The sequence below is a fragment of the Podarcis vaucheri genome, assembly GCF_965113315.1.
Source record: "Podarcis vaucheri genome assembly, chromosome: 1".
Classification (NCBI taxonomy): domain Eukaryota; kingdom Metazoa; phylum Chordata; class Lepidosauria; order Squamata; family Lacertidae; genus Podarcis; species Podarcis vaucheri.
In genome coordinates this window covers 7,472,843-7,486,544 of record NC_138759.1, presented here as the reverse complement: position 1 = coordinate 7,486,544, position 13,702 = coordinate 7,472,843, and the positions used below count along the sequence as shown (strand labels likewise).

At 47.0% G+C, this 13,702-nt stretch overlaps 1 protein-coding gene across 2 annotated transcripts in view; it reads left to right on the top strand.

Annotated features, from left to right (window-relative positions):
• The window catches only part of TMEM260 (transmembrane protein 260), a 62,337-nt gene extending 59,089 nt beyond the window's left edge, over positions 1-3,248 (top strand). Inside the window, exon 16 of one of the 2 annotated variants that reach the window (XM_082217802.1) lies at positions 422-3,248. In XM_082217802.1, the coding sequence (XP_082073928.1) occupies positions 422-703 (282 nt within the window). In that variant the 3' untranslated portion in view covers positions 704-3,248. Of the gene's footprint in view, positions 1-367 lie in introns of both variants that reach the window. The other variant, XM_082217803.1, reaches the window with a different exon arrangement.
• Positions 3,249-13,702: the final 10,454 nt, after the last annotated feature.

Genomic DNA, 13,702 nt, shown 5'->3' with positions numbered 1-13,702 from the left:
TAATGATCGGTCTATGTATTTCTAACAGTATAACAAAATCAGTAATTTTTGATATACAGTGGTACCTCGGGTTACAGACGCTTCGGGTTACAGACTCCGCTAACCCAGAAATAGTACCCCGGGTTAAGAACTTTGCTTCAGGATGAGAAGAGCAATTGCGCGGCGGCGGCGGCGGCAGCAGGAGGCCCCATTAGCTAAAGTGATACCTCAGGTTAAGAACAGTTTCAGGTTAAGAACAGACCTCCGGAACGAATGAAGTACGTAACCAGAGGTGCCACTGTAATTGTAAAAACTACTCTGAAAATTTATTATTCCCAAAATGAAACCTTCATCTGGTTGTAAATATTTGACTAGTGACTTAAATCAGATCCATCCTGTTCGGAAGAGCCTTCAAAACTGAGTTCTCCCCCGTTGTCCCTAGCTGTACAGGGAGATCGTCAGCACCCACAAAGTGCACCCGGTCAACTGGCACAAGAACTACGCAATTGCCTGTGAGAGGATGTTGCACCTTCAGCCGGGAAGGGAAGACCCAGAACTGCTGCTGTCAGAAGCCATCAAGCACTTCCTCCTTTACAGGGAGAAAGCGGAAGACGAGCCCCAGCAGGGCAGCATCTTGCAAGCCGTGAAACACCTGAAGAAGGAACTTCGGGGGTTGAGACAAATGAAAAAGGGCAGGGAGACTTTTCAGCAAGGCACAAAATGAAGGAGCTGTGGACAACACATAGAAAATAACTCTTGGGGAAATGATGAAATATAAGAAGATAATGTAAGTTGAGCGGTCTATGGGTGGAAGTGAAGCCAAGCTCTGGGTTGCTTAAAAAAAATGGGGAGAGATTTAGGATTGATGAGGCCCTAAGCTACTAAAGGTAATGGGGCCCTTTATATGTCCAGCTGTCCTTTGTCAACAACAAATGGTCGCTGTTTTTTATGTTGAATATATGCTATATGGTAATTGATGGACCTAATAGGTATCTAAAGCCATTTGCACATACGAAAAAAATATGTGTTTTATCAAAGTAATTGATACAGAAATGGGCAAACCAGTGATATTTTAGGGAGCAGGCTAGCAGGCGAGGCCCGTGACTTACATCATAGGAGCCTACACAATACAAAGCACTGCTGCTGTATGTAGGTTTTATTTTATTGGTTTTTTATCTTATATTTTGGGAAAGTGCATCCAATTTTTTCCCCTTTAAATTTTGTTTTGGGGCCCCAAGAGAGTGGGGCCCTAAGCTATAGCTTGTTTAAAGGTAAAGGAACCCCTGACCGTTAGGTCCAGTCGTGGATGACTCTGGGGTTGCGGCGCTCATCTCACTTTATTGGCCGAGGGAGCCAGCGTACAGCTTCCAGGTCATGTGGAACCAGAGCAGCGCACGGAAACGCCGTTTACCTTCCCGCTGGAGCAGTACCTATTTATCTGCTTGGACTTTGACGTGCTTTCGAACTGCTAGCTTATCCATAAATCTGGCACTGGGGGAGGGTCTAAGAAAGGGGTGAAATGATAGAGGCTTTATGAAATGGCATCAAACAAACCAAAACAATGTGCAAGCTGGGAAAGTAGACAAAGAAGCATTTCTCTTTTTGCTGATAGTACTGGTGGTGCTGTGGGTTAAACCACAGAGCCTAGGGCTTGCCGATCAGAAGGTCGGCGGTTCGAATCCCCGTGACGGGGTGAGCTCCCGTTGATTGGTCCCTGCTCCTGCCCACCTAGCAGTTCGAAAGCACGTCAAAGTGCAAGCAGATAAATAGGTACCACTCCGGTGGGAAGGTAAACGGCATTTCCGTGCACTGCTCTGGTTCGCCAGAAGCGGCTTAGTCCTGCTAGCCACATGACCCGGAAGCTGTATGCCGGCTCCCTCGGCCAGTAAAGCGAGATGAGCGCTGCAACCCCAGAGTCGACCACGACTGGACCTAATGGTCAGAGGTCCCTTTACCTTTACCTTACTGAAACCTTTAGTCATCCAATGCTATCAGTAGTTTGTGCACTAATTGAAGGGCAGGTGTTTAAAACAGATGGAAGTGTTCTGTGGCCCAAGTGCAACAAATCCACTTTCAGAAAGGAACAGCCTTTTTGCAGTCAGAAGAGCAACAGGAAAATGCATTGAGAAGTGAAGGAAAGACTTGACGAGAAGATGTGCCAACACCCCTCGGCCAGATCAGGAGCGATCGGAGGAGCTGTGCTCATTGCCAAATAAGTCCCCTGCAAACGAGTCGATAGGAACTTTCAACGGAGCCTCTTGAGGGCTACTAAGTACAGCCCATTATTTGGAGAGCCAAGCAGCCTCATCGGCACAGCGCTCCTTTCCGTGCACCATTTGCAGCCTCCGAACAAAAGTTACAAATTCTCTGGTGGCATCCCACGATTGTTGTAATTATCCAAAGGGGTGGGACCATAAATCTAGTGGTTGAGCGCCCACTTTGCATGCAAAAGGTCCTGGGTTTAATCCCCAGCATCTGTCGGTTGGGCTGGGAATGCCCCCTGCCTGAAACCCTGGAGAGCTGCTGCCAGTCAGTGCAGACAATACTGAACTAGATGGACCATTGGTATGGTATAAAGCAGCTTATATCTTCCTCTGAATTCTGGCCTTCGGTCTTCAATCAGGATTACTCACCATCAATGCAAAATTCATTATCCTTATGGTGATGGCTACTGCCAGCCAGAGAAGGCAATACTGGGCTAGATGAACAAATAATCTAACTCTGTAGAAGGCAGCTTCATATGCTCATAATGCACTGAATGTGGAGCTGTTGTTGAGTTTGGAAACCGTGGTTAGTACAAAACGCACCCGCTAGGTTGCTAACTGGGACTGGGTGCTTTTTGGCTGTTTTAAGACAGCTTACTAGCTCCCCATCTCTTTTGGGTTGGTGGGTAAGTGGGCTAATTCAGGGTGCTGTTTTTGACTCCCCAACCTGTCTGATTTGTCTCTTACATCCACCTCCAGTGCCTGTTAGCTTCCTCCTCCTTAATCTCAGAGTTGCCCTTGTGGAACTCAGCAGGGAGGAGGATGGAGACAAGAACTCGAATTAGTTGAACCCGGTGTTATTTTTCCAGAAAAAGAGGTGCTGGATCTTACTGTGAACACCTCCCTCATTCTCTTGGAAGGGCAGTTTTCTAATGCTCCTCTACATTTGCTTTTTTTTTATGTGTATATTTCATTTTTGTTTTCGTTTTTCGTTGAATTAGCTGCTCTGTGGTTTTTTTAAACCTGTGGGTGCACGATCGTTCATCGAATAAACAGATAAATTACCCTGTTTTCCTGCCTGTTTTGTGGCATCCTCTTGCCACTGCAAAATCGCTGAGAGTGAAAAGACAGTTGCAGTGCCTGCAAACAGTCAGGTTGTTTCTCCATAGCAGTGACCAGAGGAGGAATGACCGCCATCTTTGTCCCTGTCTGTTGCCCATGCATGCTGGAGCTGATGCGAGTTGGGAGTCCAGGGACAATTCTGGTGCAAGGACAAAAGGCCCACCTGAACAGCCCCTCGCCCTCTTACCCACACCTGGAAACTCTGTGCTGTCCTGCTCCCAAAGCACTGCCTGCAGGGAAAGGGCCAGAGTCTCTTGAAACAGGGTTAATAATAATAATAATAATAATAATAATATGCCCCCCCCCTTATGACTGGGTTGCCCCAGCCACTCTGGGGCAGCTCCCAACAAAATCTTAAAACCACAGTAAAACACCAGCCATTAAAAACTTCCTTGAACAGGGCTGCCTTCAGGTGTCTCCTAAAAGTCAAATACAGTGGATGCTCAGGTTGCAAACATGATCTCTGTGGGATGCACTTTCACAACCCGCAGCAATGCGTCTGCACACGCACAGGTTGCGATTCGGCGTGTATGCGCAAAGCACGATTTAGCACTTCTGTGCATGCGCGGCTGCTGAAACCCGGAATTAACCCATTCTGATACTTCTGGGTTTCGGCGGTCCGTAACCCGAAAAAAATGCAGCCTGAAGCATTTGTAACCCGAGGTATGACTGTAGTTGTTTATCTGTTTGACATCTGACAGAAGGGTGTTCTGCAAGGCAGGTGCCACTACCGAGAAGACCCTCTCTCTGGTTCCCTGTAGAATGTCACCAGGTGCCTGAGTCTCCCAGCAGTGGCGTAGCGTGGGTTGTCAGCACCCGGGGCAAGGCAAGTAATTTGCGCCCCCTAACCCGTGGATTTGCGCTCCCTAACCCGTGGATTTGCGCCCCCTAACCCTAACCCCCAGGTGTTGCGCAGCCGGCCCCCCTGCACCCCCCACGCTACGCCACTGTCTCCCAGTAACCCCAACCCTTATTTCGTTACCGAACTGATTGCCCGACCCTGCTTGCCCTCTGGAAAGCAAGCTCCGCTTGCCACCAAACATCCACCCAGCGCGTCCGGAGTGAGGCCTTCTCATTCCTTGCAGCGGCCGCGGTGCTCGAAGGAAGCCAACGGGCAAGTTTAATTCCGGCGGTCCTCCTGGGGCCACCAGCCTCCCCGAGTTTCTCAAACAACCAGGGGCCGTCCTTGTTCCCTTCGTCTCAGTTGCACAAACCGGTTGCCAAGTAAACACATTTCTGCATTTTCCTAATTACTTTCCTATTTGCGTTTTGCCTCCCCTGTTTGTTCCTTTTGCCGATCTGGTCCTTGTGATTAGCTGCCGGTCCCGCTGCTTACATGTTGAAAGGGAGCATTTGTGGAAAGCGAATAGGGGGAGAGTGTTTTTCTTTTCACCCTCTTTTTTCCTCTCTCTCTTGTGTGCGTGTGCTGGGGTTTTTTTTAAACCCCCCCCTAATATATATTTTTTTGTGTTAAAATAATCCCTCCCCACTCCACGCACCGCCTCCTCGCTTGCGGACTAAAAGGGAACGGCGTTAAGAAATGCAAATAATGGCTCTTTATTTGATTATGACAGTTAATTAATAGCAACCTGTTTTAATGAATTAAGTCACTCAGGGCCCTTCAGCACTTGGGTAAGTAGTAGCCAGAATCTGTAGGGATTCTCAGCCCCCCTGCACCCTGCTCCAATTGTGTAGCTGCTAGACTCCAGAGCACTTACACAGGGCCCTGTATAGAAATGTCCGCTTAATGAAGAGGGGAGGTTTTAGGAGCTCGCTTGGCATTCAAAGATCACTGGCGAGCTATTCAGGGGCGGAGGGGGGGGAGAGAGCCCCCGCACCCCCACCCCAGCCCGACTATTCCTCCGTACGTAGTCACAGTTCCGCACCATTGTTCTAGCCAAGGTCCTTGATCAAAAAGGCCTCCTGGTGAACTCCACTGGGCTCCCTTTCAGACGACGGCCATAATTAAAACCACTAATTCTCTTTTAAAAGTGCTACAGGATGCCATTGCGGGCCCCTGTTTTCGAGTGTCCTTTGTGATGTCATAAGCCGTTGAGGGCAGGGAGTTGGGTTTGTATGATGGGATGGAGAGCTTTTTTCTTGAGACGAAGAGGTGCCCGTCACCGAGTTTGCTCTACAACAAGGGTTCCTGTGACAGCCGTTGACGAGGTCTTGACTACTGCACAATCCCCGAACCCTCCATCTGCCTCCTTGTCCGCTGCAGCCAGGAAATAAATCTCAAAGGGCGATGGATGAGAGGGGAGGGGGGCGGGCTGGGAGAGGGTGGTGGCAGTGGGGCTAATGGTGGGGGCTGGAGTTTCGCTGACTGATCGGCCAGGGCTTTATTGGTCTTGGCGTGACACCAAGGGAGACACTCCTGCGCTCCCTTTCTCCGGCGGTTTGAAGATGCCCACTGGAGCCTGCCGGGCTCAGAGCACGGCCTTTTGAACAGCATCAATGGGTGCAACAGTTCAGCTGTTAGGGGGACAAATAAACGAAGGAGGGCTCATTAAGACCTTTTTTTGGCTGTCTCGGTGCCTTTTGCCCTTTTATCACACGGCCTTATTAGTCTCCTACTCATCTTGAACCGGGAGGGGATGAATAGGAGTTGTCGAGCGCTAATTGGCAAAGACTTTTAATCATAGGCTAAGGACTTTCGCTGACTTGAAAGTAACTTCTCCATGGGAAGGGGCCAAGAAGAAATCACAAGTCGTTCCTCTTCCCCACCCCTTCGCTCTTGTCTACAAAAGCATTATCTGAGGGGGGGAGAGAGAGAGAAAGAGAGAGAGAGAGAGAGAGAGAGAGAGAGAGCTTGCTTAGTACTTGGTAATAAAAAAATTGAAAAAAATGCGAAGTTAAGCAACCGTTTGTTCGCCTTTAAAGGCACCTACTTTTAAAAGGCAGCGGTGCTGCTCCACAGCTTTCACAGTTGCTCAGTCCCAAGGAGTTTGGGCAGACATGCTCGCAAGTAAGCATGCTGGGGTGGCCATTTTAGCACCCAATATTGCTTCAGAAGATAAAAACGGGTGCCCTTCTTTTATGGAAATGGAACAAAAATAAATCTGGCACCAAGAGAAGTATGTTCATTTCCCTCCTGCCAAAATGTCTTGCGCTTTTTCCGAGTACAATTAAGAACCACCAATCTCTGTGATTTTTCAGGATGCTGTGAAAATCTGCTCTACGTAAAAGTACTGTTGTCACATTTTTCAATATTCCGCATATAAGCTCACCGCTGGGCAAGCTGTTAGATTATTTTGCTCATTTTTCTTTGTAATAGAATACTATTCTAAAACATAGTATATAATGTAAACATCTGCGTAAAAAAGTCTCATCAACTTTATTATCTTGTTAAACTAATTAGACAATATAAGGCCTGCCGTATAAAACATTATCTTCAAATGTTTAAAAACTATTTTACATTGAGAGTATAAATATATAATATAATACACACAATGTCTTAATAGTTTATCCTTAGCGTACATAATTATGACAGTACAGTCACAATTCTGGCATCTAGATCATAAGTGTGTGTGCACGTGTGTAAAAAAAGTATTTGCACTTAAATTCTCACTGATCTTTCTATTTAAGATATTTTTCAACTGCTTATCGAGCCAAAGTAAAATCTCCAGCGACAGCATTCGAAAAGCAGACTGCTTGATAGATGAAAGGATGCCTTAGGAGAAAGGTTTACACCTGCCTCCTGCTAAATCAACGCGATGTGACAGAGGTGTATAAAATTATTATTCATGGTATGTGGGAAAAGTGAACAGAAAAAAAGTTTTTCTTCCTGTCCATAATATCAGAACTCAGGGGGAATCCAAGGAAGTTGAACGTTGGAAGACCCGGGACAAAAAAGGAAGGACTTCTTCACCATGACTATGGAATGGTCACCAACTTGGATGACTTTAGAACTGGAGGAGATCCTTGGAGGAGAATGAGACCAGCAGTGGCTGGCAGCCACAACGTATATGTTCTGCCAGCACTATCTGAGACTGGACAAGACTGAGTACCAGTTGCAGGAAATAGGAGGGAAGGGAGAGGGCTGTTGCGTTCAGCTCCAACTTAAGAGCTTCCACTGATGGGCAGCAGGTTCTTCTTATGTACTTGGTTGGGCGAGAGCCCATGCCAATAACCCATACACAGGCAATGTCTAAAAGGAAAAGGCCCAACTCTTATAAGGCAGCTCCCTTTAGTCAGTGGGTAGGAGTCCTTCATGAGCAAATCAGGATCTGTCAGGCCTAATCAACGCTGCAACTCAGGCCTTGACCCTATGAAGCAGTTGCCAAGACTAAAGGTCCACTGCCTAAGCCTCCTGCTCCACCTGGTCCTTCCCAAGCAATCTGAGACTCCTCCGACGTTTCTCTGCTCTCTTCATGCCTCTTCTGGTCCTGGGGAGACCGGGGACGGGGAGCCTGTCGCAGCAGGAGGGGGAGACACCTGTGCCTCTTCACCAGCCTGACTCATCTCTGCCTCTTGGCCTCCCTCCTCTCCTGCTTCAGCTTCTGCCTCTGATTCTGAACTTCTCTCTGCCATCGATTCTCCTTGCTCACTAAGCCCTGTTACATCTTCTGCTTCTGACTCCTCCTCTTCCCAGTATTCTCCTTCTGACCGTTCATCATTGTCCCACCACCACGCTGAGCTGTCTTTCCTTTCGGGTTCACCAGCTGGTTCCTCCCACCATTCCTCTGCACCCAACCAGTCCATGACACGGATGGGGACAAAGCTAGAAACAGCTGACTCAGCCTGCCATCGGCTCTGGCGCCCCCTGCTGTTGGGCTCCCTGCCTCCTGCCCTACCAGTTCCCCTGGGTACCAGCCAACATGGAGGAGATCACTGGTTTGTTCCCCAGTGTCTCCAGGTGGAAAGATCTTGAATAGCAGGACCTGGAAATAATATCTGATTGGAGAAATTTATGCAGCGTCAAAGTAGACTGACTGGCAGCTACAGTCTTTTCCCACAGGGCTCTTTAGACTGTAGCATTTATCCATTTGCCATGAGCTAGACCCAAACTTTCTTGAACTACGGACTTCTTACATCATTCTGCCTGGACGCTGAGGTCCAGCGCCGAGGGCCTTCTGGCGGTTCCCTCATTGCGAGAAGCAAAGCTACAGGGAACCAGGCAGAGGGCCTTCTCGGTAGTGGCGCCCGCCCTGTGGAACGCCCTTCCAGCAGATGTCAAAGCGATAAACAACTACCTGACATTCAGAAGACATCTTCAGGCAGCCCTGTTCAGGGAAGTTTTTAACGTGTGATATTTTACTCTATTTTTGGTTTCTATGGAAGCCGCCCAGAGTGGCTGGGGAGGCCCAGCCAGATGGGCGGGGTATAAATAATAAATTATTATTATTATTATTATTATTATTATTATTATTATTATTATTATTATTATTATTATATAACAATGGGACAAGTCAGTCGTGAATCTACCTCAGTCCCCATTGATTTCAGTGGGACCTCAGTGGAAGCAACGTACAGTGCGATTCTACTCAGAAGTAAGCTTTATTCAATTCAATAGGGCTTCCTCCACGGTAAGTGGGGTTAGGATTGCAGCCTTTGTCTGGATCCTACCCAATATCTTCCCCATGGCTCAAAGCAGTGAGCAACCACATGCTCAAACAACAACCAGGCAAACGCTCAATAGCTGGAGACCATCAGATGTGGGTTGAACACAATGTGAAAAAGGATCCCGGAGGGTGTCCTAGCAGATCACAAGCTTAACTCGAGTCAAGAGTGTGATGCAGCAGCAAAAGAAAGCTAATGCTCTTCTAGGCAGCATCAACAGAAGTATAGCGTCCCCATCAAGGGAAGTAATAGCACCACTCTATTCTGCCACGCGGGTGGCGCTGTGGGTTAAACCACAGAGCCTAGGGCTTGCCGATCAGAAGGTTGGCGGTTCTAATCCCTGCAACAGGGTGAGCTCCTGTTGCTCGGTCCCTGCTCCTGCCAACCTAGCTGTTCGAAAGCACATCAAAGTGCAAGTAGATAAATAGGTACCACTCTGACGGGAAGGTAAACGGCGTTTCCATGCGCTGCTCTGGTTTGCCAGAAGTGGCTTAGTCATGCTGGCCACATGACCCGGAAGCTGTACGCCGGCCCCCTTGGCCAATAAAGTGAGATGAGCTCCACAACCCCAGAGTCGTCTGCGACTGGACCTAACGGGTCCCTTTACCTTTTTATTCTGCCTTGGTCAGACCACACCTGGAATCCTGTGTCCAGTTCTAGGTGCCGCAATTTAAGAAGGATATTGACAAGCTGGAACGTGTGCAGAGGAGGGCGACCAAGATGATCCAGGGTCTGGAAACCAAGCCATATGATGAACGGTTGAAGGAGCTGGGTATGTTTAGCCTGGAAAAGAGGAGCTGTGATAGCTCTCTTCAAATATCTGAAGGACACGGGTGACGGAGCATGCTTGTTTTCAACTGCTGCAGAGAGCAGGACCTGAATCAAAAGGATTCAAATGACAAGAAAAGAGATTAGGAAGATCTTTCTGACAGCAAGAGCAGTTTGACAGTGGAACGGATCGCCTCGGAACTCTCCTCCGCTGGAGTTTCCTAAACAGAAACTGGATGGCCATCTAGCTGTGATTCCTGCACTGCAGAGGGTTGGACTAAATGGCCTTTGGGGGTCCCTTCCAACTATCTACAATTCTATGACTCCATGGATGTTTTGGTCAAACCTGGGCCGCCGTTCTAGCTGCATATTACCTGGTGTCCGCTGTCAGGTTGACCCTCGCTGTAGGAGATCAGTGCAAACCTCACCCCCCCCCCAAGATACCATAATTATTTCTCAAGTTATATATTTTTTGTTTCTTTTCTCTCTCTTTTTCTAATGTGCCATCAGCGGTTTCCTGATAAGAGACCACATTTTAAGTGGTATTATGCTAAGTAATTATTTGTACCGGATGGGAAATTAAACAAATTTTTGCACAGCCATGAAATTATGCCTGCCACGTATTTACTTTGGTGACAGATTTTTTTTTTGAGTTTGGACAGGCTGGGTGGCAAGGGAACAAAAAAGCAAAAAACAAAAAAAACCGCAGAGAACCAAGAATAATAACTCCCCCTCGCCCCCCCCCACAAAAACCCCTACCATAGGTAAGTCCTTGTAGCAAAATTTATTTGGCTGGATCAAATATTAAACCTGCTACTCCAAATTTCACGCTTTGGATTCCTAAAGCAGATGCGAGCGGAAGCTGCCAAATTTTAATTGGAGGCAGCGTGGCCTGCGCTTGCGGCTTCTCTCCAGCAGAGGGCAGGCCAGAGAAGACCTGGGGAGCATCTCTCCGTTTGCAAAAATAAAAATAAAAAGGGGGGGGCATCTTTGACAGAGGCAGCCTTGCAATTGTTTCCTTCAAAATATGTAGCCGCATGCTTGCGTGTGCGTATTTACATTTTGGAATGTGTTTCAGAATGCGGGCGTCAGATTTAAAACTTCCCTTCTCCTCGCCGGCAGGCTGGAGACGCCTTTTGAGGCGCGCTCTCCTCTGTTTACAGATGCAAGTTGCTAAATGGTTGGATTTAATTGTCACACTAGAACGAGCCCTTGCATCTCCTTCCTCTTTTTCTTCTTCACCCTATTTTTCTTTTTCTAATGGTGAGAAGGGGGAAAAGGAAATATGCCACCTTTTATTTATTTATTTTTTAAAAGATTTTTATTAAAGTTTCAAAGATTTTATAAAAACAAGACAAAACAATAATACAAACAGACAAAAAACAAAAACAAGTATAGTTTCAATCCCCTATTTTCTTGTAACTTACTTCCCCGACTTCCTCATACCTCCCCTTTCTGTATTCCAATTTCCAATTATTAATTCAGCAAATCCTCTCCCTTATTTTCCATTTAAATTTTTAACCTTTCTTTTCCTTTTACTTAATCATTACAGCTAGAAACCACATAATTTCTAAACCAACGTCATTCTAACATTCGATAATTTTGCAATGTTTCCTAAGATAGTCCTTAAATTTCTTCCAATCTTCTTCCGCTGTCTCTCTTCCCTGGTCTTGGATTCTGCCAGTCATTTCTGCCAGTCCCATATAGTCTATCACCTTCACCTGCCATTCTTCCAAGGTGGAAAATATGCCACCTTTTAAAGACCCAGGGAGGAGAGGGGAAGCAGAAATGTCAATCCACACACACACACACACACACACACACACCGGTAGTTCCTTTGTTGTTGTTGTTGTTGTTTAGTCGTTTAGTCGTGTCCGACTCTTCGTGACCCCCTGGACCAGAGCACGCCAGGCACTCCTGTCTTCCACTGCCTCCCGCAGTTTGGTCAAACTCATGCTGGTAGCTTCGAGAACACTGTCCCACCATCTCATCCTCTGTCGTCCCCTTCTCCTTTGCCCTCCATCTTTCCCAACATCAGGGTCTTTTCCAGGGAGTCTTCTCTTCTCATGAGGTGGCCAAAGTCTTGGAGCCTCAGCTTCAGGATCTGTCCTTCCAGTGAACACTCAGGGCTGATTTCCTGAAGAATGGACAGGTTTGTTCTTCTTGCAGTCCATGGGACTCTCAAGGTAGTTCCTTGGTTTTTATCAAATACCCAACTCAGGGGTGGATTTACGTATAAGCTAAAACAAGCTAAAGCTTAAGGCCCCACTCTCTTAGGGGCTCCCCAAAAAATTAAAGGTGAAAAAACTGGATGTACATTTCCAAAATATAAGATGAAAAAAACAAATAAAATATAACCTACATACAGCAACAGTGTTTTTGGTGTTGTGTAGGCTCCGATGGAGGGACGCGGGTGGTGCTGTGGGTTAAACCACAGAGCCTAGGGCTTGCTGACCAGAAGGTCAGCGGTTCGAATCCCTGCGACGGGGTGAGCTCCCGTTGCTCGGTCCCTGCTCCTGCCAACCTAGCAGTTTATAGGGAAAAATTAAGATTTTCAGAGGTGAATATGCTCTTGAACTACATACCCATTGTATGGAAATTGACAGCAGGGCAGTGAAAATGGATTCTGTGTGCTGAGGCTGAAACTGACAAATTGGAAGAATAGAGAGATGATTCCCCTTCATTGATGGCTTGACATCATGACAACATTGGCAACAGCTTATAGACACAAACTTTCTTTGGATAAATGCAATGATATTTGGAATGAGTTTACACATTAGGTTATTGGCAATTATATGTGTATTATTAGGATAATCAGAATATACACATGTATGGTAAGGGGGGCAGTCCCCCCCTTTTGTCATTCTCACTCACTTTTTTTTCTTTCGTTGATGATGAACCTCATTCCTAGCAGCTGAATTCAGCCTCCTGGGCCTCTCAGCCTGGATCCTGGGACTCTCCCCAGCCAAACCCCTTCTCCACAGGCCACAACACCCCCCCCTGTGAGGTAGGTCAGGTTAGGATGTGGCCATTGTTGGTCCTCTCTGGTCTTTCAACAGCTTTAGATACCATTGGCAATTGTATCCTCCTGGAGTGGCTCTGTGGACTGGGAATTCGAAGCAAATAATTTGATTGATTGTCTCACGGTTTATTCATCATCATCATCAAACCTTTTATTGGCATCACATACAAACATCCATAGCAAATCAGTACAGAATTCCCGCCTTCTCAGTGACACAAAACATTTGTGAAATGAAAGAGGCAAAGCCGGCTAAGATGAACTCACGGTTTATTGGCTGCTGTCCAGGGTTAAGCTGTGGTCCGAAGCCATGGTTTGTGGCTGGCCGAGGAACCGGTGGTTTGTTCCCACAATGGCTTGGCATTCTGGGCAAGCCCAGGGTCCTTTGTGAATGATCCCCAACTCAAATCTCACTTCCGTCACAAACTCGGCAGAGGCCTATGTTATCTCTCAGCCTCAGTCGTCCCCACACCATCTGTAACATGGGGATAATAAGAAACACGTAATTTCTTTCAAAAGAATTGAAAGTGGTACTTTGCATGAATGTACACTGCAGTCTTGCTGTGACTTTCAGGAAAGTGGAAATCGCTGGTTTTTGAATTGCACAAAACTTTGACTAAATAGAGGCAAAAGTAGAATGAGTCCACACACTGCAAGCAAGAACATTTCTTTCAAAACGCCTTCAGCTCTAAAAGGGAGAAGCAATCTCCAGGCTAATGCGGACTGACCTTACAGGGCTATTGTGTCATTCTTGTCAGTCTTCAGGCAATGCGGATGAACAAACTAAACACCTGTATTCTAAAGATAGAGTGAGGTGCAGTGGTTAGGGTGTCAGGTTAGGCCTAGGACCCTCGTACGTATGGGACCACCTCTCCTGGTATGTCCCTTGGAGGACCTTACGGTCTTCAAATAAAAACATATTGGAGATCCCGGGCCACAGGGAGGTTAGGCTGGCCTCAACCTATTGATCTACTTGCACTTTGATGTGCTTTCAAACTGCTAGGTTGGCAGGAGCAGGGACCGAGCAATGGGAGCTCACCCCGTTGCA